The sequence below is a fragment of the Gilbertella persicaria genome, assembly GCF_025201335.1.
Source record: "Gilbertella persicaria strain CBS 190.32 chromosome Unknown B0P05scaffold_55, whole genome shotgun sequence".
NCBI classification, from domain to species: domain Eukaryota; kingdom Fungi; phylum Mucoromycota; class Mucoromycetes; order Mucorales; family Choanephoraceae; genus Gilbertella; species Gilbertella persicaria.
Genome location: NW_026252016.1, coordinates 62,055 through 81,330, shown reverse-complemented (window position 1 = coordinate 81,330; position 19,276 = coordinate 62,055). Strand labels below are relative to the sequence as shown.

General features: G+C 36.5%; 12 protein-coding genes across 12 annotated transcripts; 8 read left to right on the top strand and 4 right to left on the bottom strand.

The window, feature by feature from the left end:
* Nucleotides 1-45: 45 nt before the first annotated feature.
* B0P05DRAFT_559693 (uncharacterized protein) lies at nucleotides 46-1,690 on the bottom strand. Its single transcript, XM_051580300.1, has 6 exons — nucleotides 1,070-1,690; nucleotides 964-1,022; nucleotides 703-917; nucleotides 535-651; nucleotides 352-492; nucleotides 46-301 (listed from the first exon to the last, which is right to left on the bottom strand). Exons 1-6 carry the CDS (start codon nucleotides 1,494-1,496, stop codon nucleotides 109-111), a joined length of 1,152 nt encoding a protein of 383 aa, XP_051430620.1. The 5' UTR covers nucleotides 1,497-1,690; the 3' UTR covers nucleotides 46-108.
* A 1,724-nt stretch (nucleotides 1,691-3,414) lies between these two features.
* B0P05DRAFT_498570 (uncharacterized protein) lies at nucleotides 3,415-5,528 on the top strand. Its single transcript, XM_051575412.1, has 7 exons — nucleotides 3,415-3,919; nucleotides 3,971-4,236; nucleotides 4,291-4,453; nucleotides 4,500-4,612; nucleotides 4,662-4,781; nucleotides 4,832-5,204; nucleotides 5,249-5,528. The coding sequence occupies exons 1-7, from the start codon at nucleotides 3,425-3,427 to the stop codon at nucleotides 5,402-5,404; spliced, it is 1,686 nt and encodes a 561-aa protein (XP_051430619.1). The 5' UTR covers nucleotides 3,415-3,424; the 3' UTR covers nucleotides 5,405-5,528.
* An 821-nt stretch (nucleotides 5,529-6,349) lies between these two features.
* B0P05DRAFT_559681 (uncharacterized protein) lies at nucleotides 6,350-7,770 on the top strand. Its single transcript, XM_051580299.1, has 4 exons — nucleotides 6,350-6,499; nucleotides 6,561-6,724; nucleotides 6,770-7,161; nucleotides 7,210-7,770. Exons 1-4 carry the CDS (start codon nucleotides 6,381-6,383, stop codon nucleotides 7,693-7,695), a joined length of 1,161 nt encoding a protein of 386 aa, XP_051430618.1. The 5' UTR covers nucleotides 6,350-6,380; the 3' UTR covers nucleotides 7,696-7,770.
* On the top strand, nucleotides 7,742-8,122 carry B0P05DRAFT_559678 (uncharacterized protein). Its single transcript, XM_051580298.1, has one exon. It carries the CDS (start codon nucleotides 7,747-7,749, stop codon nucleotides 8,098-8,100), a length of 354 nt encoding a protein of 117 aa, XP_051430617.1. The 5' UTR covers nucleotides 7,742-7,746; the 3' UTR covers nucleotides 8,101-8,122.
* Nucleotides 8,123-8,132: 10 nt separating this feature from the next.
* B0P05DRAFT_559674 (uncharacterized protein) lies at nucleotides 8,133-9,049 on the top strand. The gene is made up of 3 exons (XM_051580297.1): nucleotides 8,133-8,438; nucleotides 8,482-8,537; nucleotides 8,585-9,049. Exons 1-3 carry the CDS (start codon nucleotides 8,309-8,311, stop codon nucleotides 9,017-9,019), a joined length of 621 nt encoding a protein of 206 aa, XP_051430616.1. The 5' UTR covers nucleotides 8,133-8,308; the 3' UTR covers nucleotides 9,020-9,049.
* A 236-nt stretch (nucleotides 9,050-9,285) lies between these two features.
* On the top strand, nucleotides 9,286-10,872 carry B0P05DRAFT_581590 (tetrapyrrole methylase; the record flags this gene model as incomplete). Its single annotated transcript, XM_051582116.1, has 2 exons — nucleotides 9,286-10,794; nucleotides 10,816-10,872. The coding sequence occupies 2 exons, from the start codon at nucleotides 9,286-9,288 to the stop codon at nucleotides 10,870-10,872; spliced, it is 1,566 nt and encodes a 521-aa protein (XP_051430615.1).
* Nucleotides 10,873-10,925: 53 nt separating this feature from the next.
* B0P05DRAFT_591240 (casein kinase II subunit alpha) lies at nucleotides 10,926-12,139 on the bottom strand (the record flags this gene model as incomplete). The annotated part of the gene is made up of 6 exons (XM_051582880.1): nucleotides 10,926-10,951; nucleotides 10,994-11,142; nucleotides 11,184-11,497; nucleotides 11,543-11,737; nucleotides 11,783-11,996; nucleotides 12,048-12,139. 6 exons carry the CDS (start codon nucleotides 12,137-12,139, stop codon nucleotides 10,926-10,928), a joined length of 990 nt encoding a protein of 329 aa, XP_051430614.1.
* Nucleotides 12,140-12,247: 108 nt separating this feature from the next.
* On the top strand, nucleotides 12,248-14,117 carry B0P05DRAFT_559660 (WD40-repeat-containing domain protein). The gene is made up of 3 exons (XM_051580296.1): nucleotides 12,248-12,460; nucleotides 12,518-13,965; nucleotides 14,018-14,117. Exons 1-3 carry the CDS (start codon nucleotides 12,308-12,310, stop codon nucleotides 14,058-14,060), a joined length of 1,644 nt encoding a protein of 547 aa, XP_051430613.1. The 5' UTR covers nucleotides 12,248-12,307; the 3' UTR covers nucleotides 14,061-14,117.
* Nucleotides 14,118-14,223: 106 nt separating this feature from the next.
* Nucleotides 14,224-14,937, top strand: B0P05DRAFT_600004 (uncharacterized protein). The gene is made up of 2 exons (XM_051583217.1): nucleotides 14,224-14,621; nucleotides 14,669-14,937. Exons 1-2 carry the CDS (start codon nucleotides 14,507-14,509, stop codon nucleotides 14,860-14,862), a joined length of 309 nt encoding a protein of 102 aa, XP_051430612.1. The 5' UTR covers nucleotides 14,224-14,506; the 3' UTR covers nucleotides 14,863-14,937.
* An 81-nt stretch (nucleotides 14,938-15,018) lies between these two features.
* Nucleotides 15,019-16,882, bottom strand: B0P05DRAFT_559658 (uncharacterized protein). Its single transcript, XM_051580295.1, has one exon. It carries the CDS (start codon nucleotides 16,858-16,860, stop codon nucleotides 15,103-15,105), a length of 1,758 nt encoding a protein of 585 aa, XP_051430611.1. The 5' UTR covers nucleotides 16,861-16,882; the 3' UTR covers nucleotides 15,019-15,102.
* B0P05DRAFT_559656 (uncharacterized protein) lies at nucleotides 16,864-17,563 on the top strand. Its single transcript, XM_051580294.1, has one exon. The coding sequence runs from the start codon at nucleotides 17,080-17,082 to the stop codon at nucleotides 17,395-17,397; it is 318 nt and encodes a 105-aa protein (XP_051430610.1). The 5' UTR covers nucleotides 16,864-17,079; the 3' UTR covers nucleotides 17,398-17,563.
* Nucleotides 17,564-18,094: 531 nt separating this feature from the next.
* On the bottom strand, nucleotides 18,095-19,185 carry B0P05DRAFT_591236 (uncharacterized protein; the record flags this gene model as incomplete). The annotated part of the gene is made up of 3 exons (XM_051582879.1): nucleotides 18,095-18,559; nucleotides 18,808-18,901; nucleotides 18,962-19,185. 3 exons carry the CDS (start codon nucleotides 19,183-19,185, stop codon nucleotides 18,095-18,097), a joined length of 783 nt encoding a protein of 260 aa, XP_051430609.1.
* Nucleotides 19,186-19,276: the final 91 nt, after the last annotated feature.

Genomic DNA, 19,276 nt, shown 5'->3' with positions numbered 1-19,276 from the left:
GAAAAAGAAAAGAAATAATAATAACAACAATAATAATAAAAAAGGCTTTTTGACTGATTGCTCTTGGCAAGATCGTTCAGGAGAACAATTACTTTTAAACAACACAGCTTATTTATTTAAGAAACCAAGGATATGATGGTGTAGCTCCAAAGCCTTCTTTTGACCCACAGTTGCATCACTTGGCAATGTTGGAAACTCAATGAATCCCATGTTTAATTTGGCTGGTTCATCTAAATCTTCAGGCTTCATTCTGTCTTCAAAATGCTGTTCAAAATGATTTCCAGGAAAATCAGGAGGTGTACTAATAGCAAAAACAAATTAGATTTAATATATAATACGCATCTCACCTACAGTCCCTTTATGAATGCATCGCGTTGTTGTTTCAAGTATTCAGAATTAATACGACAAAGAGGGACAGAGGGAATATACAGAACAGAAGAATCAACTTGACCTTCATGTTTAGATTCAACTGAATGAACTAAATCACAATGCCTATAAATGGATGAGATACATATCTTATGTGTCCTATTTTACCAAAAGACAGCATCACCAGGCTTCACATCAGGCATAGAGACCATATTATCAACAATCTGAGGATAATCCTGTTTATCAATACCTTGAGCTAAGCCAGGATAAGCACCCACATAGTCCCTACAGGTCTAAAATGAGTCAAATGGCATCAGAATAAAAATCAAACATTACAGCTTGTCAATATAGTCTTCTGTCAATGGTTTCATCAAGAACAAAGCAGTGGCTTCTTTTAAAAGAGGACATACGCGAAGCGTACCAGAACCAGTCTTGATATCAGAAATAGCAACCCAGCCTTGAAAGTTTCTGAAAGCAGAACAACCTCCAGGGGAATTATAATAATCCATACGAGCTTCTACGCGATGAGTAGCATCAAAAGGATCATATTTCTGATCTTCGCGGTCAAAATAACTTTAGACTAAACAATAGAATTACCTCCCATTCACCATGAAATATATCTGTATAGCATTGACGATATTCAGGATCTTGCCAGCCTATATAGATATAGAATGAATATGTATACTGATATATCACTACTTACGTTCCAGAGATCCACTATCCACATGCTCTTGTAAAGCAAATAAGCTATCTCCAGGCTTACGAATACGAAGACGATCACAATAACCCAAATTCTTGGTCAGATCAATGGCCGTGTGTTCACTCGCATGCCAGAGTGTGTTCAATGCCAATGTAGCCTTTTCAAAGCCAGCATGGCTTCTTGCAGCTACTTGTGACTTACTCCAATACAATTCCCAGACCTGAGGATCATGCTTAGGAAAACCTTCCACTTGATTTGGATGGTTGTTTAAATACGCTTGAATTTGATGCTTATAGTCTCTTGCTTCTTGTTCAGGAATCACATCACGAATGACCACACAACCATGGCGACGAATTTCGGCAGCCATCGTATCTGGAAATCGACCCCCATTCGCTTCAATTGTTTTCAGACTGATTTGAGGCACAGCCATCGATCCTTTAGCCTTGATGTCCTGTGAGGCTTGTTCTATGGCTTCTAAAAGACGCTGATAGGCCTTCGTGATCACAATAGGGTCTTGAGGACAAATCTGTTTCTTGAGGGCCAACAGAGAAAGATCCAAAGTGTTTTCTTTGCCTCCGAGATGGGAAAAGACAGAACTAATATCTCCTTTTGCTTTTGTAGTGTTCATCATAATATATCAACATTCACTTCATTCAATGTTTATATACCTTTGTTTTTAAAATTCAGCGGAAACATTTCATGCCGTGGATAAATTCATGAGAAAATAAATAGTGCTGACTGGACAAATGGTGTCGTTCTAAGCAAGCGTCAAATATGATGAGCTAAAAGAAATGTTTCTGCATAGAAGATGCGTTAAAATAGACAAATGCTCTCATTGTTAGACAAAAACAATATATAAGTTTATAAATTTAGTTTTAACGATCCATACATCCATCCTTGATAGTTTAAATGCCATTCAGATTCTTTATACTCAATTTCATCTTGCTTTGTCACACAACAGTTCCCCGAACTAGAGAGAGTAATGCTTCTTCTGTTTGCCTCTTGTATCGATCTAGTAAACACAATTTTAAATATTTTTGCCATAGTATAATAAAATAGCGTATTAGGCATTTTTAAAGCCTAATGTGGTACGACCAAAAAACTAGGATTTATATGAATATGACAAGAATAGAATGCGGTTCTGATTCTCCAGTAACAGCCTTGGATAGTCCTAGCTGCCAGTCGCAAGAGACCGTTAGCCAAGCCTCCTTTACTAACAATAAACATTACTTATGTTCTGCTTAATCTCTAGAATTTAATATTTTATTTTATTTTCCAACAAAGTATATAATTCATAAGTAATAAGTGTCTTCTTTTTTATGATACACTAAACAACAATAAAAGAATTAGATTATGTTAATACCACTAATTAGCTAACTGTTTCAATGACTTCAATTGGCCACATAGTACACGAATTAAATAAACAGACATTGATCTTGAAGCCACGTCCAATAGCTCGGCTTTGTAGAGAAGAACCTAAGGGAAGGCTATTGTCAATGGTATGGAGAACCACTCAAGCTCACACGATTAATCTGGCCGAGGGCATACATACTACAACCAAGTCCCAAAGATATACGCTGGCCTATTTGTCAACCCGACTTTATACCCAGGCTCGATTCAGATCAAGACAAATAGCGGTAAAAGTAAAGTACATTGTTAGAGCATTATAAACTAAAGCTTGAAGAGATTGTATTAAAAATTACCTTGGAATAACATTGATATCACATAGAAACAAGTGAAGCTGAAAATGCACGTAACAGTTCAGGATTTATATTGTGACCGCCATCCCATAACCTTTATACGATAATGGCAAAAGGTTAGAACTTGCTACTACAATCAGCCTGGTGTCCCCAAAATGCACCCATTGCCAAGCCTTAAAGCCATAAAGACAATAACCGGCGGACGTATTGGCGGTTACATCAGCTTCTCCCAGGTCTTAATGACTGACTACACTATACAAATACGCGTAACAGTTCAGGATTTATATTGTGACCGCCATCCCATAACCTTTATACGATAATGGCAAAAGGTTAGAACTTGCTACTACAATCAGCCTGGTGTCCCCAAAATGCACCCATTGCCAAGCCTTAAAGCCATAAAGACAATAACCGGCGGACGTATTGGCGGTTACATTAGCTTCTCCCAGGTCTTAATGACTGATTGTATTTGCTCAGCTACTTTTCTTTTTCTTATAAGGATAGTAAGTACATAGTAGAAAGGATAGGAAAAAAAAAAAGAGATAGACAAACTTTCACAAAAGTTGCAAAATTGCAGTCACGCTTTGTGAATGTTTGTGCATATAAATTAATGCATCAAGAATTGACCTTTTTTTTTCTTTTCACTTTGATAAAATATACTATGCCTAAAAGAAAAACAGAGCGTAGTAATTCAATAATAAGAAGACCTAATCCGGAAAAGACAATCAGAAGATTCAAATTGACAGAGAAACAATGCAGTTCATTGATGATTGATAAAGTATTCAACAATCTACCAACAACTCAATGGTCTGAAGTGACTAAACTGATTGCTGAGTCTATTAAATGTTATCACGATACGCTTGAAAGTACAGAAGTCTTTAATAGTATTGTTACCTCTTTGGAATCAATACATCAAAAAACGAAAAACAATATTGCGCTAGCCTCATATAGCTTGAAATGTAGTCATTATTTAAAGCAAGATCATATCAAAAGTCTGTTTGATAAGAATTTCGCCTTAAAGATCACAAAATTTCGAACGCAGGAACTGAGAAAATACAACAGAAAACAAGGATTCAGAAATGCAACTCTAATAACATCACAGTGTAACGATGAGTATTATGATGAATTAGTGTCAGGCTCAAAGTCATACGAAACTGTAAGCGAGAAAATTCATAAAGCATTAAATGCCATATATTTATGTTTTTAGTTGGAAGAGCAAGAAGATAATGATCAAGAAAATGGCGAAATTGAAGATTTTCCATCAGATCTGACTTTGAACCACCATCTTCAGCGAAAAGCTGGCTATTTTCTCTACCATGATGACTTCTCTGAAGAAACAGATAAACAAGACGATGATGATGACGATGATTGGATTGTTGAGAATTTCAATGTGTCTGATAAATGCAAATCAATGAAAGAAAATACGTTAGGTTTAAAAAAGAATCCATCTAGTCTTTCAGATATCAGATTACTGTAAGTAGAGAGAGAGAAAAAAAAATACTTGAGCATAAACATTTCATTTTATAGAGCATTGAATGACATATATATATTTGATGAAAAGATTGATAAATCTGTAACCAAATACTTTGGAGTAGACCTACATAAACTGATTATGTCTGATATCGACTTTAACTCTTATCGCCCTCCTAAGCCAAACAAAGCTCATGCTTGGTGCCTTGAGGTTATTGAAGTAAGTTAGGATTATATAGATAATTAATGACCTTATCCATATAAAGGATCCACCTAATGATCTTATGTCAACGTTGAAATTGTGTAGTAATTTCTTATGTCAAGCCATTCAACAGAATAATGAAGTTGATCTTCATGTGGCCCATAGTTTGACACAGTTGTAAATATACATAAACGCCAATGTGTTTTAGTAACATATATTCACTTAGATTACCTGTGCTTGTTGCCGGATCAGATGATTGCTCGGTTGAAGACTCCTACGTACATCATTATCTAGCACCCATCTTACAATCAATCTTCAGCACAAATGAGAGATTCGGAGTCCGATGGTAACTATGTTAACAGCTTTAAAATAGACCTATTTAATGCATTTTCATAGGGCAAATGGCGCATTAAATCAAGATTTGTCTTTTAAACCAGACTTTCAAGTTTCTACTCGTTGCATTAATATCAAGCTTGTTGTTGTTGTTGCAGAATTTAAGCCAAAGTCATATAACTCGAGTGTTGAATCCGACTTGGTCAAACTAGGAAAACAAATGAAACTGATGTACAATGACATAGTGCAGAAAAGAACACCCCAACCAGAGCTATGCGGATTACTATGCCAAGGAGAGAACTTATACACGTTCATGATGGATATGCCTTCTCCTCAGACTTACCGCTTGATTAAGCTCTCAAGTTTAACTTTATGTAGAAACGTCTATGAATTACATCTGTTGCCTGTCTTCATATCCAAGCTTATTCAAATTAAGGTAAAAACAAAGTGTTTAGTTTCTCTTCTAAATAATACAAACAGAACATCATACTTGGAAACGTAAGAAAAGCAGAAGATAGTATTTTATCAGCAAACAGTTCAATGCACCGTCAACAATGCAACCCTCCGAGATCGTGGCTTTCTCATAGTTCATATCACCTATCAAGATCAAGCAAAAAGAGAAGACCGAGTGACTAACCAACTACAATCAACTGCAACTCGTTTTTATTAGGATTGATGAACCTTACACTGTTATTGTCATTACATCTAGACGTCTTACATTGCCATATTTAAGCACAATCATTAGTAGTTATCCCACATGAAAAAAAAAAAAAAAAAAAAAAAAAAAAAAAAAAAAAACTAGCGAACTGCAATTTTTTTCTATGTACAATTTATTTTGGTTCACAATTGACATACTTGCTATTTCAGCACACCTGTCAGTGTACCCCTCCCCCTTCAAAAAAAAAAAAAATAAATACAAATATATTGTAGCCATGTGAGAGCGAGCCTTGTGGTGTCATTTCCATAGCTCTAGCTTCATTTTTCATCAAATGATATCAATTCATAAAAAAATATATCAAGCACTAAGGCTCAGGCTCCTACAGCAATAGATTGAAACTAGAGAGACCTATTCAATGGAAAGAAAATAAGAAGCAGCGAAAACAGTGTTAAGAGTAGAAGTCTCTTAAAACCTAATAGCTTGCATAGTCTGTGTTCCTCTTCACAAGACATGTCCAAAATAATAACAATAACAATAATAATCATGTTCTACTCAGGAACAGAAATTATCAATATTTGAATAACATCTTTTTTTTCTTGGCCTTTGACAGATTTTAAATAATACAAGTAATCCTAAATCGTGCAATAACTATTATTTCTTCTACATTTCACCATTAACTTATGGACCACCTTCTCTTTCTACCTAATAATCTGTTAATTCCGGTCGATATATACCCGTTAGAAGAGCTTCCTAAGAGGAAGAGAAGGTGTGGCGCATAAGAAACCTGTTTTATTATAATTCATATTGATCAATGACAATATTCTATCAGTAGCGTATTAAAACTGTCAACTCAATTGTATCTCCGCCTAAACTTTATTGGCTAGCGAAAAAGAAAAAAGAAACGACACGCAATCCCTTTTACCTTTTTTTTTTTCTATTACACGTATAAGAACAATGGCACAATCTATGGAAGTTGATTTTGATGTTCCTAAATTCCTCTCTGAAGAAAGACAAAAAGTACCTTCTCAATTCCAACACTATTATTCCAACTTTGAGGATCTTTACGAGAGAAAGTAATAGCAGCATTATTTATACGCGTCTATTGTTTATCTCTTTGCTGACATTGGTTGATAGGTTATGGCATCAATTGACACTTTTAATATTGGACTTCTTCAAGGAACCTGAATCTAATGCTCTTCAAGTGTCTTTGTTTCAAAACTTTGTTGCTGAATGGGAAGATAAGATTAACAAGTTATCCCTTGTTACTATTGCACTTCAAGTAGCCAAGCAATTCTCTGGTAAGAACATATAATAAATAAGAGGCGATGGCTAAACTTGAACAGATGCGAATGAATCTGTTAGCTTTTTAGATGGCATTATCACTAAAGTAGATACACCTGAAACTAAAGATGTCTATGTCCTTGCCCTGATGGAGTCAGCACAATTCAAGCTAAAGTTAAATCAGACAGAACAAGTTAAAAAGGCTATTGACGAATCAGAGAAAATTCTAGATGGATTTGATAGTGTAGAGACCATTATCTATGCTAGTTTCTACCGTGTCAGTGCAGAATATTATAAAGTCAAGGCTGATTATGCTCAATATTATAAGAGTGCCTTGTTGTATTTGGCCTGTGTTGATGTAGAAGAATTGAGTGTGATGGATCGTATGGAAAGAGCTTATGATCTCTCACTTTCTGCTTTATTGGGTGATATGATTTATAACTTTGGTGAATTGGTAAGTGTATATACAAGCCATGTATAGAAAGAATAATGTATATAATAGTTGATGCACCCTATCCTGGATTCCCTTACTGGTACTGAACATGACTGGCTCCGTTCTCTTTTATTCGCTTTCAATTCAGGCGATATTGGTAAATTTGAAGCCTTGGTGCCTCATTTCAACAAACAACCTTTACTTGAAAAAAACCAAGCTGGTCTTAGAAGAAAGATTTGCTTAATGTCTTTGATTGAAGCCATCTTTAAGCGTTCAACAGACAATCGCTCGATCCCCTTTTCAGAAATTGCTGCAGAAACACGTCTGTCTGTTGATGAAGTAGAGCATTTGGTGATGAAGGCATTGTCTTTGAATCTTATTCGTGGATCCATTGACCAAGTGGATCAAATGGTCGTTGTTACTTGGGTTCAACCCCGTGTGCTTGACAAGGACCAAATTGATGGTATGAGACGTAAGCTTGAAGAATGGGACAATCAAGTCAAGAAAATTAGTGCTTTTGTTGGTGAACAAGGTGGTGAAGTTTTTGCTCAATAAATTTCTGTCCCACACACTCATTTTTATTTTCTTCTTTTTTCTTCTATTTCAATGATAAAGACACTCTTTCAAATACTTGTTGTTAATTTTGGTTTATTTTTTCAGTCAACTACGGTTGTTTTGACACAACTATTTTCATTATGTATCTATCCATTTTCTTATGACTATTATCGTATGTTTATTGGCTATACGATGCGTATGTGGTCTCAAAACTTGGTGGCTATTGTCCAATGGTTTGCTCCTGCTGATATTGTATTTACAGTGGATCCTAGTTGTGGGTCTATCGTCAAGAAAGACGAACAAGGCCATACTCGACTCGTATTACCTCAACGCGCTATTTTTACAGCTAATCACCAAGTAAGCAACCGTTGCTATGGTATATCTTCACTCACCCACCCTTTTTAGATTTATGCAGATTGGATTTATATTTGGTGTATTGCTTACTTGGCTAAAGCGCATGGTGCACTCAAGATTATTTTAAAAGCGAGCCTAAAGCATTTACCTGTTTATGGATTGTAAGTGATTGTATTTACATATCATATGTATCTAATTCAATGTTAGAGTAAGCTAGCGTCCAAAAGAGTGACAGTCATTCATAGTATTATGATAGGGCATGCAGTTCTTTGATTTTATATTTTTAAAGCGAAAACTAGCATTAGATAAAGACAACATGGTTCAGAATTTAGAAAGATCCAAAAAGAGCAATCAACCCATGTGGCTTGTATTGTTTCCTGAAGGAACAGGTAAGAAATAGTATGGATAGACCAGGTGACTCATACTAAAAAGTGGTGTCTGAATCCACACGCCTGAGATCCAAAGCTTATGCCGAAAAGAATGATAGGGTAAATCCCTTTTAAAATAACTTGAGCTTATCAGATAGAATTCATAGAAAGATAACCGATATACACTGTTACCAAGATCAACAGGCCTTCGTCTTTGTATCGCTGCCTTAAAAGACAATGTAGATGATGTGTATGATTTTACAATTGGCTATTCTGGTATCCATGGCAACGATATTCCCGAGAAAGTTTATACAATACAGAGTATCTTTTTCTTTCGCCATTTCCCCAAGAAGATTCATGTCCATATCCGTCGATTTAAAATAGATGCTATACCTCATGAAAACGAACAAGCGTTTCATAACTGGAATTTAGAACGATGGGTTGAAAAAGATCAACTTATGCATCAATTCTATCAAACTGGATCCTTTGAAGGTAGCTCAACTGAGATACCTATTCAACTCCATCATTCCATACTAAATCTAGCTCAATTATGGGTATTCTTGATACCTTATCTTGTACTTTTAAAGAAGATAATACAATAAAATCATATGACAAGTTTATCTAACAAACAATTGATAACTCTATAAAAGTCTATAAACACAGAAAAGCAGTCGCGCTCGAAAAAGATGATAACGGGCACGCCATCGCTATACGCCATTCTCAACCAATCAAGCTGAGTTTCGGTGATAAACAACACAATTTGCCTCATCGCTTGTTATTCTGATTTGACAAGTGGTTATGCTATTTAAAAAAAAATATCAGTTACATTTTTTTCATTTGTCTTTTTTCTTTTCTTTCTCTTTACACAATGACTTTTGAACCTAGAGTGCCTATACCACAAGGTGGTGCTTCACTTATGTTGGCTTTCCAAAGCAAAAACAAAAACGTCCTTGTGATTGGAGACAATACGATTGCTGCTAACCGAGTCTTGTCTTGTCTTGAAGCAGATGCCACTGTCTATTTGATTGCCAATCCAGCACGCATGTGTCCCGAACTTGAATACAGAATCAACCATCACCAAGCCATTTTACTTGGCTCTTCATTTCAATCTGACTTACTTGACCGCATTCGATTTGATTTAGGCTTTATTTGTAACTATGCTCAAGACACACTTGAATCCATGGTGCAAACATTTCGTGCATCCCATGTACCTGTCAATGTTACTGATTGCAGCGAATTATCCGACTTCTTTATGACATCCACATATCGAGACCAATCGCTTCAAATTGCAGTGTCTACGAATGGTCAAGCATCCAAACTCTCAAGCCGTATTCGTCGCCATGTGGCTGCCAGTTTGCCTCCTCATTTAGGTGAAGCCATTGACCGTATGGGCATGTTGCGCAAAAAAGTCCGTGCTTCGGATCCAAGCTCCGCTTCTAGCATACGTCGCATGACTTGGCTTGCTCAAATTTGTGAGTATTGGAGTATGGATCGACTGGCTCAATTATCAGATCAAGACATGGAAGAATTACTCGAAACATATCATCAAGATGAAGGTTATGAAAGTTTAGATACAGACACATCAAGTCATGGACCTAAAACATGGGGCAGCTTAGCCTTGGTTGGTTCAGGCACAGGTCATCCTGACCTACTGACCTTAGCCGCTCACAAAGCCATTCAAGAAGCAGATCTGGTCTTGTCAGATAAAATCGTGCCTGCAGAAATCGTCGCCCTGGTCCAATGTGAACTCAAGATTGCTCGTAAATTCCCCGGGAATGCAGATGCTGCTCAACAAGAATTTAACGAAATTGCCTTAAAGGCCATCAAACAAGGCAAGCATGTGGTCCGTCTTAAACAAGGAGACCCTTATTTGTTTGGTCGTGGTGGTGAAGAAGTCTTGTTTTTCCGTCAACATGGGATTGTGCCTCGTGTAATTCCTGGTATTTCGTCCACAGTCGCTGCTGGTTTAGTGGCTGGTATTCCCTTGACCCATCGTGGTGTTGCGTCTCAGTTCTTGGTGACCACAGGCACAGGTGCTCGTAACTCGTCTGCTCCTTTACCGACCTTTGATAAACATCGTACGGATGTGTTTTTGATGGCTATTCATCGCTTAGGTGCCTTAACACACGATTTGATCACCACACAACAGTATCCTCCTGATATCCCTTGCGCTATTGTAGAAAGAGCCAGTTGTAAAGATCAACGTGTGATATGGGGTCAATTGGCCACGATTGAACATGTCTTGGAAAGTTGTGGTGGAAGTCGTCCTCCGGGATTGTTGATTGTTGGTTATGCCATTGATGTGCTCAAGCATGAAAACAAAGGACCTGAAGGCGTAGCTGCTCATTTGATGACTGCTTCTGGATTACCTCTGGATGTTGTGTGTACTGAAACGAAGGTTGAATCCAAAGATACAGACTTATTGAAATTACATGATCCTGAATGTGTATTTTAGAGAATACGAATGATACCACTTTTTATATATATAATACTGTAAATAGAATTTTATTACACCTTGTCTTTTCGAATCATGTCTAGTAACAATAAGTTGAAGTATTTGGTATAGACATGCTTACCAAAAAATGAATGTGACATGGCTTCTTGTGCTGTTAATCTCTCTTGATGATCATATCTTAATAGTTTGCTTAAAAAGTCGAATAGTTCATTTGACATGTAACGCTTATTATGTGGGCCTACAAATTTAGACCAAGGCACAGCTTCACAACTAGATACATGATTATTAACCCCGGTTACAGAATGACTTACGTTCGAATCAATCCATCGTAATGATGACTTAGCGTCACTTGGTATTTATCGAGATATGTTTCAAGCAAAGGTGTTCCCAATACTTTTGTAATCACTCTTAACTGATCATAGTTATCTTGTCCATTAAAAAATGGGTCTTTTCTGAACACCATCCCAGCCAACATGGCACCATAACTCCACATATCCAGACTGTAATTATAGAGTCTCAAGTCTACCAAGAGTTCAGGTCCTTTGTAGCAACGAGAAGCAACACGAACATTATATTCTGTATTAGGCAAATAAAAATCGGCTAATCCCCAATCAATCAAACGTAGCTAATTTCAATGAGCATATATGTATAAACTAATGAATAGAATTACTTGACGTTTTTCATGATCAATCATGACATTATGAGGTTTGACATCTCGATGCATAATGCCATGCGAGTGACAGTAATCCAAAGCCTTTAATAGTTCATACATGTAATATCGTACATCATAATCAGTGAATTTTGGGTAAAGTATTTTGAATTCTGTATTATGGACATATTCCATCACAAGTGAAGGTATTCTTGACTACATTCAAACGATCAACACAACATATATTGAAACAGTGCTTACTTGAGGATCCCTCACAATATCTAACAGTTGAATAATATTCGTTCCACCCGCCAAGTTTTGCAGGATTTTGATTTCACGCTTAATTTTCATTTTCTTGACTGGCTTCAAGACCTTGATGATGCATTGTTGATTTGTGGGTGTATGAAGTCCTTCAAATACTTCAGAGTATTTACCTCTGCCTACTTTTCTACATATTTCATAATCATCTTGATGACTAATCTCATATCAATATATTCTTTCTTTATAAGATAGTGAGTTTTTTTACCCCCAAGTTACTTGTAAGCATTCATATTCATAATAGTCAGTAGACCTATCAAGACAAGCAGTAGCATAAACACGGGCTATATTTTGATTCATTTATTTCGTATGAAAAAAAAACAAAGAAAAAAGAAAAAAGGGGGGACAATCCTCTGTGAAACTCTTTACGTGACTTGGTATTGGCATAATAATGAGATGCAGTTGCCCTTTTTTTTTCTATCTATTTTCTCTTCTTCTTTTTCCTTGCATATATATAATTATATATATATGCCAAACCAACAGCCACCAGAAGATCCCTCGACTCACAACATGACATTTCAGCCAAACAACACCTTTACTACTCATCCTGACACTAACAACAGTGACTCTGTATACCAATCTCTGATACCTCTTTCATCTCAAGAACAAGCACCAGAACAAGTAAGTGTAACCATAGAAACCCCGTTACTAAATTGAATCCCCCCTCCCTCTATATAGACCATAGTAACAACGAAAACCATCCATGCGGTCGAACAATTACCGCACTTCGTGAAAGCCTATGACTGTTTACCACCACATATCCAATCAAGCACATTATTCGATCTCCTTCAACGATCCAACAAAAGTACACTTCAATATGTCAACTCACTTGTGATGCCTATTCTTAAGCGAGATTTTCTTGTTTCTCTACCGTACGAGCTCAAGATTCAAGTGATTGGCTATCTCGATGTTCAGTCACTCTGCATCGCTTCGTCTGTCAGCAAAACATGGCAATTAATCATTGATGGCGATAAAAACACTTGGTACCGTCTATTACAAAATGATGGTTTTGAGATACCTGCCACATCTCTTTCAGCCAAGCAACTCAAATCGCATTATCGACATCAATACACACTCAAGATGAATTGGAAAAAGGGTCAATTTAAACGAGTCGAATTTGAAGGTCACAGTAATCATATTGTGACATGTCTCCAGTTCGACCAAGAGAAGATTGTCTCGGGTGCAACAGATGCCATGATCAATATTTATGATACGCAAGACCCTACATCTCCTTATGTTCAGTTACAAGGACATGCAGGTGGCGTATGGGCACTTCAATATCTCAACAACACACTTGTGAGTGGATCCATTGATCGCACAGTGCGTGTCTGGAACATCAAGAAACGGAAATGCACCCATATTTTTAAGGGACATACCTCTACTGTGCGTTGTCTACAGATTGTGGAGCCTGTCATGATCCAAGGCCGATTGCAACCCAGTCAGCCACTGATTGTTACTGGTTCGCGTGATTTCAGTATACGTGTTTGGACACTACCAGATGTAGAAGAAGAGCAAGAAGAACCCTTTGTGGCTGAGGGAAGTAGTCCTTGGTTCAAGTATTTGTTGATTGGTCATTCACATTCAGTGCGGTCCATTGCAGCGCATGGAAATACATTAGTCAGTGGAAGCTACGATAATACAGTGGCTGTTTGGGACTTAAGCACAGGTCGAATGGTACATCGTATGGAGGGTCATACAAGTAATGTATATTCTGTTGTGATTGATCCTATTCGACAACAATGCATGAGTGGGAGTATGGATCAAGTGGTCTATGTATGGGATTTAGTGACAGGCGAATGTTTGCATAAATTAGATGGACATAGTGTCTTAGTGGGCTTGTTAGGTTTGACACCAAATCATTTGGTATCTGCTTCCGCTGATCGCACTTTGCGTGTTTGGGATCCTACTACAGGTGTGTGTCAGCATGTGCTAGCGGGGAAACATGGACATGAAGGTGCTATTACTTGTTTTAAACATGATGAAGAAAAGGTGATTTCAGGGTCTGAAGGTGGATTGAAAATGTGGGATATCAAGACAGGTAGATATTTGTATGATTTAGTGACAGATGTCAAAGGTGTATGGTGGGTGACGTTTGATAAAAGTAAATGCGTGGTTGCTATTCACAAGTAAGTTATTTTGTGGATGATGTGTATGATGATTGACTCTCTTTCTATGTAGTCGCGAAAGAACTTCGTTTCAATTATTAGACTTTGATGTGTAAAAAAAGAGACATATATACCAAAAAGGGAAAAAATAAACGAATTTCAACAAAGAGAAAGTTATACTCTGCCTACAGTAATCAAGGAGATAAAATAGTGTTCTCCTTTTGAGAATAAGTTTTTTTTTTGTTTACGCTCGGGACATTTTAACAAAAAGTATATTTGATTGAAGTCTAGTTAGCTATAAGAATGTCTTGTTAAACCCATAAAATAAGGCATGTCTACACGGAATATTTTCTCAACTGATGTTGGGCTGTACGAACACACAATTATGAGCTGTTTTTCATAAATGCATCCTAAATTGATGCTTTACTCCCACAATATTTAGCATGCATGATTGTTTTGACAATCTCACAGCAACATTTGCAAGTGGGCGCCTTGCTATATTTAGTGGATGCTTTGTCCATTTTAAAACATTCGCCTTCCTTTTCTTTACTTTTAATTCAAGATGGTTCAATTTACCCATATTCTCTATATTGGTTTAGCTATTGCCACTAGTGCTCAAGCAGCTGCTATCAGTCGACTTGCTTCTGCTGTTTCTTCTTCTTCTTCTTCTTCTTCTGGTAAGTACAAATCATTTGATGTTATGTTGGATATTCATATCAATCAGTTATTGCCGATATTGAACCTGCTGAATATCAACAACTTGTGAGTTGTCGACTTATGCCTGTCTGCTATTCCAAATCTACTGTTTTTATTCAAGATCCTTGTAGAGCAGAATTTGGTACTGGATGGGCAAGAGTTTTTGATCTTCCTTGTCTTACAAACCCTGTCAATGTTCAATACCTTTGCTGCAAATCCTGATTTGTTAGAAATAAAGAATTGTTTTATACAATCTAGTGCTTAGAGTTGTAAACTGTGCATTTACAGTGATTGGAGATATGCAAAAGGCTGAAAAGTGAAGAATGATTCCTCTTGGGGAACATGTCTGATACTATCTAGCAGTAACGGAGAGTATTTCTGAAGCGTAAATTGGTTTTTAATTTATGGTTTTTTTTTTCTATTTTGCATAAATTTCTCGCATATTATATTGAATAAGATGATTTATTGCACAACTTTATGATAAACATGGTGTCCAAAATCAGACAGCTGTACATATTTAATCTCTTTGCATACGATATGAAGCGTATGGACTGAATGATTACCGATTGATTGTTCATATTCCTGTTCTGTAGCTGAAAATCCATCCTTCTTGTTGAACTTGTGAAAAGATTCGCCATGAACTGTCGAGAGTTTTAAGAATATGTACTTGTGTTTTGCATGAACACTGAGTCTGGTAAACTCAAACGTATCAAACGAGGTGTATGGCATATCGAAAAAGAAATGCGAAGCTGTAGATAAAGGCAACAATGTGTTTGGATCAATGATTTCTGAACAAGAGACTTCCATCTTTTTCAAAAAGGCCAATTGAGTCGATAGCTGTCGCAAGACGGAGGGAGAATAAACACATTTGTTTAAAATAAGGGTATGTACAGAAGTAACGATTGTGTCTTTGAGATCAGATCCTATTAGCCTGGCTTCACTGAGCTTTAGTTCTGTCATGTTGGGACATCCCTCAAAAATGTCACTAAGATAATGTCTGTGTGGAATACATAGATGGTTGGTTCCTTTTTCAACAAAGAAGATGGAAGGTGCACCCCGGTTGTAAATTGTCAAGTTCTTTATCAGCGTACCAAATTTATCAAGGACTGTTGAGAGAGGAAGCACACGGTTCTTGTTTCTTACAAGTAGATTCATGCTTGGTTCACCTGCTTGATCTTTGTGTTTACAAGATATGTCAAGATTGGTCAGCTTGATTTGGTTAGATTGTATGTCAATAGCGATATCCACCTGCAGCCTTTTTTTGCACATCTTTTTCGCTGCCACAAGCACAAAGTCTGCCATGTTTTCAAAGCTGATTTGTCTGATATGAAAACTCTCTAATCCATTCAAATAGTCTGCCAGTCGCTCAATAATCGATAAGCTAAAAGCTGGATACATGGGCGATATTAACGGTGCATTAGGGTAATTCACATCCAAGCGCTTTAAACCAGGGAACTTGTTCATGATGTACAGGAACGCATTTTCTGAACCGAGAAAAATAAAAGCATCAAGTCGAGTTAAATTCGAGCATGGCAAGACGGCTGACATATCGTATCGTTCTAAAGGTTGTGCTGACATGGGAGAATACAGCTTGAGAACCAGTGTCGTCAATGACGGTAAGGCATCAATGACAGTATTCAGCTCTTGTAACGAAAGTTCACTTGATCGGATAAATGCAAGTTTTTCTGCGCGTCTGAATTGTTTGACGCTCTCTGCTGAATATTGGAAAAAGAAATAATCGCACAACATAATAGATTTCATGGTGACACACATGGCTGTAATTGTTTCATAATACGACTTGAACTCTGCTTTGGATGAGGGGCATTGGAGTGTGTTTAAATAAGGCCAAGTTCCTTTCTCTTGTTCTTGTTTTATTCTTTTCCAATACATTTCATTGGTGGTAGTTAACTCCAAGTCTTCAAGGTAGGGACAGTACTTGGTAAGATATTCAAACGTGTTATTTGATTCGTTGTCTTGGTAGTTGTAATGAATGTACAGTTTTCTAAGATAGTTCCCAAAGGACAAGTCTAAACAGGATATCGTCTTGATAAACAAAGCTACCTGAGCTTCACTCTCCAATCTAACATCTCTATATATGATTTGTTGAGCCGTTTTTGTCCAGTTATGGCAAACAAGTTGACACTGAAGAACATCTTTTGTCGTCAAAAAGTGAAGAATGTTTTGTAATAATTCGGAAGGTAAGCTACTCCAAGATTTCATGAGAAAAAAATAAAAAAAAAAATAAAAAGAAGAAAAGTGAGACCAAGATTTTAAACCTGTAGATGAAAGAATCAATTTGAACATACGATAACAATAATATGCATATTGTACTACCGACCTTTTGTTATGATTGGCCCTATTGTTAAATCAGCATAAACAGGTATTTGTTTATAAGGTCTATCATTAAAAAAAATGTAGGCTTCTTTCTTTTATATCCACATGCTTAGAAAACCCATCAAGTATATTTTTGGCGTTACAGGTGCTTTTCTGCTAAATACTTTGGCTGGCCTTATATTTTTACATGTCATGAAAGCTGAAAATGAATATCTAGATGAAAATGCTTTTTCGAAAAGAGCTCAATATGGAAAGGAAAAACTCAAATTGAAAGTAGAACAGCTCAAGCTGGAAACAGAGTTACTTGAGGAGATGAAAAAATCAGTCAAAATTCAAGAAAAAGTCATTGAGCTAGAGGCAGAGACGAACATGATTTTGAAAGAAACCCTAAAAGTGTTGAAAACATCTTTAGTTAACTCATAAGCTTGTACTAAAAAAGAGAGCACTTGGTTTATTTCGTGTTAAAGCAATAAATAAATCGAAAGTTGATGGGATGTCGTATTTTTTAAATACCACAATAAGAGCACAAAGTAAACAGACCTATGTGTTTGCATTTTATATGAAGAGTCATGATGTCTCTGTCCATGAATGATTTTTTGTATTCACTGCAAAATGCTGGTTTAATAGAGTCTTTGTCACATTGAAAATACTTTTCTTTTTTTTTATCGCACTGATTCTCAAGTAAAAACAATGAGTAATGTTGCATATATCAGTATCATACAAAATTTTCGTGAAATTAGTACACAGCATATCAATCAAAACGTTGTTTCTTCTGTTAATTACTTGATGATTTCCATAGTCTGATAGATTACAGTGCTCCATTTTAAGCACTTCTAAGTTTGGAAGACGAGCCGATAACTGTTTCAAGACCTTGGGATGATAAAAACATCCTTCTAATTTCAAAATCTCAATGGAGTTGTTGACACTTGCGTTTGAATTGCAGTAGAAAAGGGCTGTGGATACAAGTGACAGTTTCTTTAGCTGAAAACAGGATTTAAAATAAGATCCAAGTAGTAGCACAAGATCATTTGGTTAAAACTATCTTGACCAACAGCAAAAGAGGCACTCTAACCATAACTTTTGATTTTCAATCGATGCAGCGCATCGTTCGCCTTTGAAATCACTCGAAATGTGTTAATGTATAGTTGTTACATCTTGATTTCAAATGCATTCCGTTTTCGTAAATAGAGGTTTTGGTTTTGGACAGAATGGCACAAAGTTGACTTGATTCCTGAGATTCATGGTTAACTGTAAAATATACATTCAGAGCTGTTCCAGTCAAGGTACGGACCACATCACTCATGTTTTCTGCAAACAAATTCAAAACAAGATACGAATATAATTCCTGCAGGTAACAAGCAAATCTGTTGAGCACTTGCTGAGAAAACACAGGGTTTGAATGAGTCAAGTCAGGCTGAATCTGATTGAACTCGTCACCTAGCGATATTTTCTTCAAGTTGGGAAACTTAGTCGTGATATAAGCCATGGTATTTTCATCAAAGATTGGTTTGGTAACTTTAAGTGTATGCAACTTGAAATGTGGTTTTACTATGGGTAGCGTGTGGTGATGTTGATAGTCTTGAAGCTGAAAGGATGATAAGAGGTGTGATTAAACCTTGCAGTACAATAATGAAGGACAAGCATTGATTTCATTGCCGTATTCGTAGAGAATTTTTTTTTTGTTGCTTGAGATAGTGAGTTTGGTTAACTGTTCAAACTCTTTCAATCTGTTTATTAGTATGTTTTGTTGAAAATGGTCGAGCTCTATGTCTGGCAACAGTAAAAGAGTATCATGGATTTTGATTTTTTGATGTTTTTTCGCATAGCAAGTACAGCATGATTACAATAAGCATATTCCTTGTATTCTCTAGGGTATTGCAGTGCATTCAAGTATTTCCAGCGACCATCATAGACTTCATGCATGAGTCTGACTCAAAAAGAAATATTTATTCGTGCCACTTTGATGCTCTTTAGCCTAGGACAATACTCAATTAAATGATTAAACATGGCTTGTTCATATTGACTGTCTAAGATTGAAGTGATATAGAGTTGTTTTGTAAACAAACCAGGGCTTGAAGGTGGAGTAGAAATGGTTCGAATAAACAAGACCAATTGACGGTATGTCTTGATTGTAATATTTCTATAGATTATTTTTTTGAGCAACATGTGCCAGTATTTGCATGTAAGTTGATATTGTATTAAAGTAGCCATTTGAAAGAATTGTTGATTTCATTCTAAAATAGTCTCAAGTAATTCTGGCGGTAGATGATTGATAAAAGGGGCTATCAATGGATGTAAAAGT

Bases quoted from the DNA above. Each gene is read 5' to 3' on its own strand.
- B0P05DRAFT_559656 (XM_051580294.1), top strand. From the start codon at position 17,080: ATGCTTAGAAAACCCATCAAGTATATTTTTGGCGTTACAGGTGCTTTT.
- B0P05DRAFT_559693 (XM_051580300.1), bottom strand. From the start codon at position 1,496: ATGGCTGTGCCTCAAATCAGTCTGAAAACAATTGAAGCGAATGGGGGT. The intron at 1,023-1,069 runs GTAAGTAGTGAT...ATATCTATATAG, and splicing joins GGATAGTGGATCTCTGGAAC to GCTGGCAAGATCCTGAATAT. The intron at 918-963 runs GTAATTCTATTG...CGCGAAGATCAG, and splicing joins TATTTCATGGTGAATGGGAG to AAATATGATCCTTTTGATGC.
- B0P05DRAFT_559681 (XM_051580299.1), top strand. From the start codon at position 6,381: ATGGCACAATCTATGGAAGTTGATTTTGATGTTCCTAAATTCCTCTCT. The intron at 6,500-6,560 runs GTAATAGCAGCA...ATTGGTTGATAG, and splicing joins GAGGATCTTTACGAGAGAAA to GTTATGGCATCAATTGACAC. The intron at 6,725-6,769 runs GTAAGAACATAT...AAACTTGAACAG, and splicing joins AGTAGCCAAGCAATTCTCTG to ATGCGAATGAATCTGTTAGC.
- B0P05DRAFT_559674 (XM_051580297.1), top strand. From the start codon at position 8,309: ATGCAGTTCTTTGATTTTATATTTTTAAAGCGAAAACTAGCATTAGAT. The intron at 8,439-8,481 runs GTAAGAAATAGT...CATACTAAAAAG, and splicing joins ATTGTTTCCTGAAGGAACAG to TGGTGTCTGAATCCACACGC. The intron at 8,538-8,584 runs GTAAATCCCTTT...TAGAATTCATAG, and splicing joins ATGCCGAAAAGAATGATAGG to AAAGATAACCGATATACACT.
- B0P05DRAFT_559658 (XM_051580295.1), bottom strand. From the start codon at position 16,860: ATGAAATCTTGGAGTAGCTTACCTTCCGAATTATTACAAAACATTCTT.
- B0P05DRAFT_559678 (XM_051580298.1), top strand. From the start codon at position 7,747: ATGATAAAGACACTCTTTCAAATACTTGTTGTTAATTTTGGTTTATTT.
- B0P05DRAFT_600004 (XM_051583217.1), top strand. From the start codon at position 14,507: ATGGTTCAATTTACCCATATTCTCTATATTGGTTTAGCTATTGCCACT. The intron at 14,622-14,668 runs GTAAGTACAAAT...CATATCAATCAG, and splicing joins TTCTTCTTCTTCTTCTTCTG to TTATTGCCGATATTGAACCT.
- B0P05DRAFT_559660 (XM_051580296.1), top strand. From the start codon at position 12,308: ATGCCAAACCAACAGCCACCAGAAGATCCCTCGACTCACAACATGACA. The intron at 12,461-12,517 runs GTAAGTGTAACC...CCCTCTATATAG, and splicing joins AAGAACAAGCACCAGAACAA to ACCATAGTAACAACGAAAAC. The intron at 13,966-14,017 runs GTAAGTTATTTT...CTTTCTATGTAG, and splicing joins TGCGTGGTTGCTATTCACAA to TCGCGAAAGAACTTCGTTTC.
- B0P05DRAFT_498570 (XM_051575412.1), top strand. From the start codon at position 3,425: ATGCCTAAAAGAAAAACAGAGCGTAGTAATTCAATAATAAGAAGACCT. The intron at 3,920-3,970 runs GTAAGCGAGAAA...TTATGTTTTTAG, and splicing joins GCTCAAAGTCATACGAAACT to TTGGAAGAGCAAGAAGATAA. The intron at 4,237-4,290 runs GTAAGTAGAGAG...TTCATTTTATAG, and splicing joins CTTTCAGATATCAGATTACT to AGCATTGAATGACATATATA.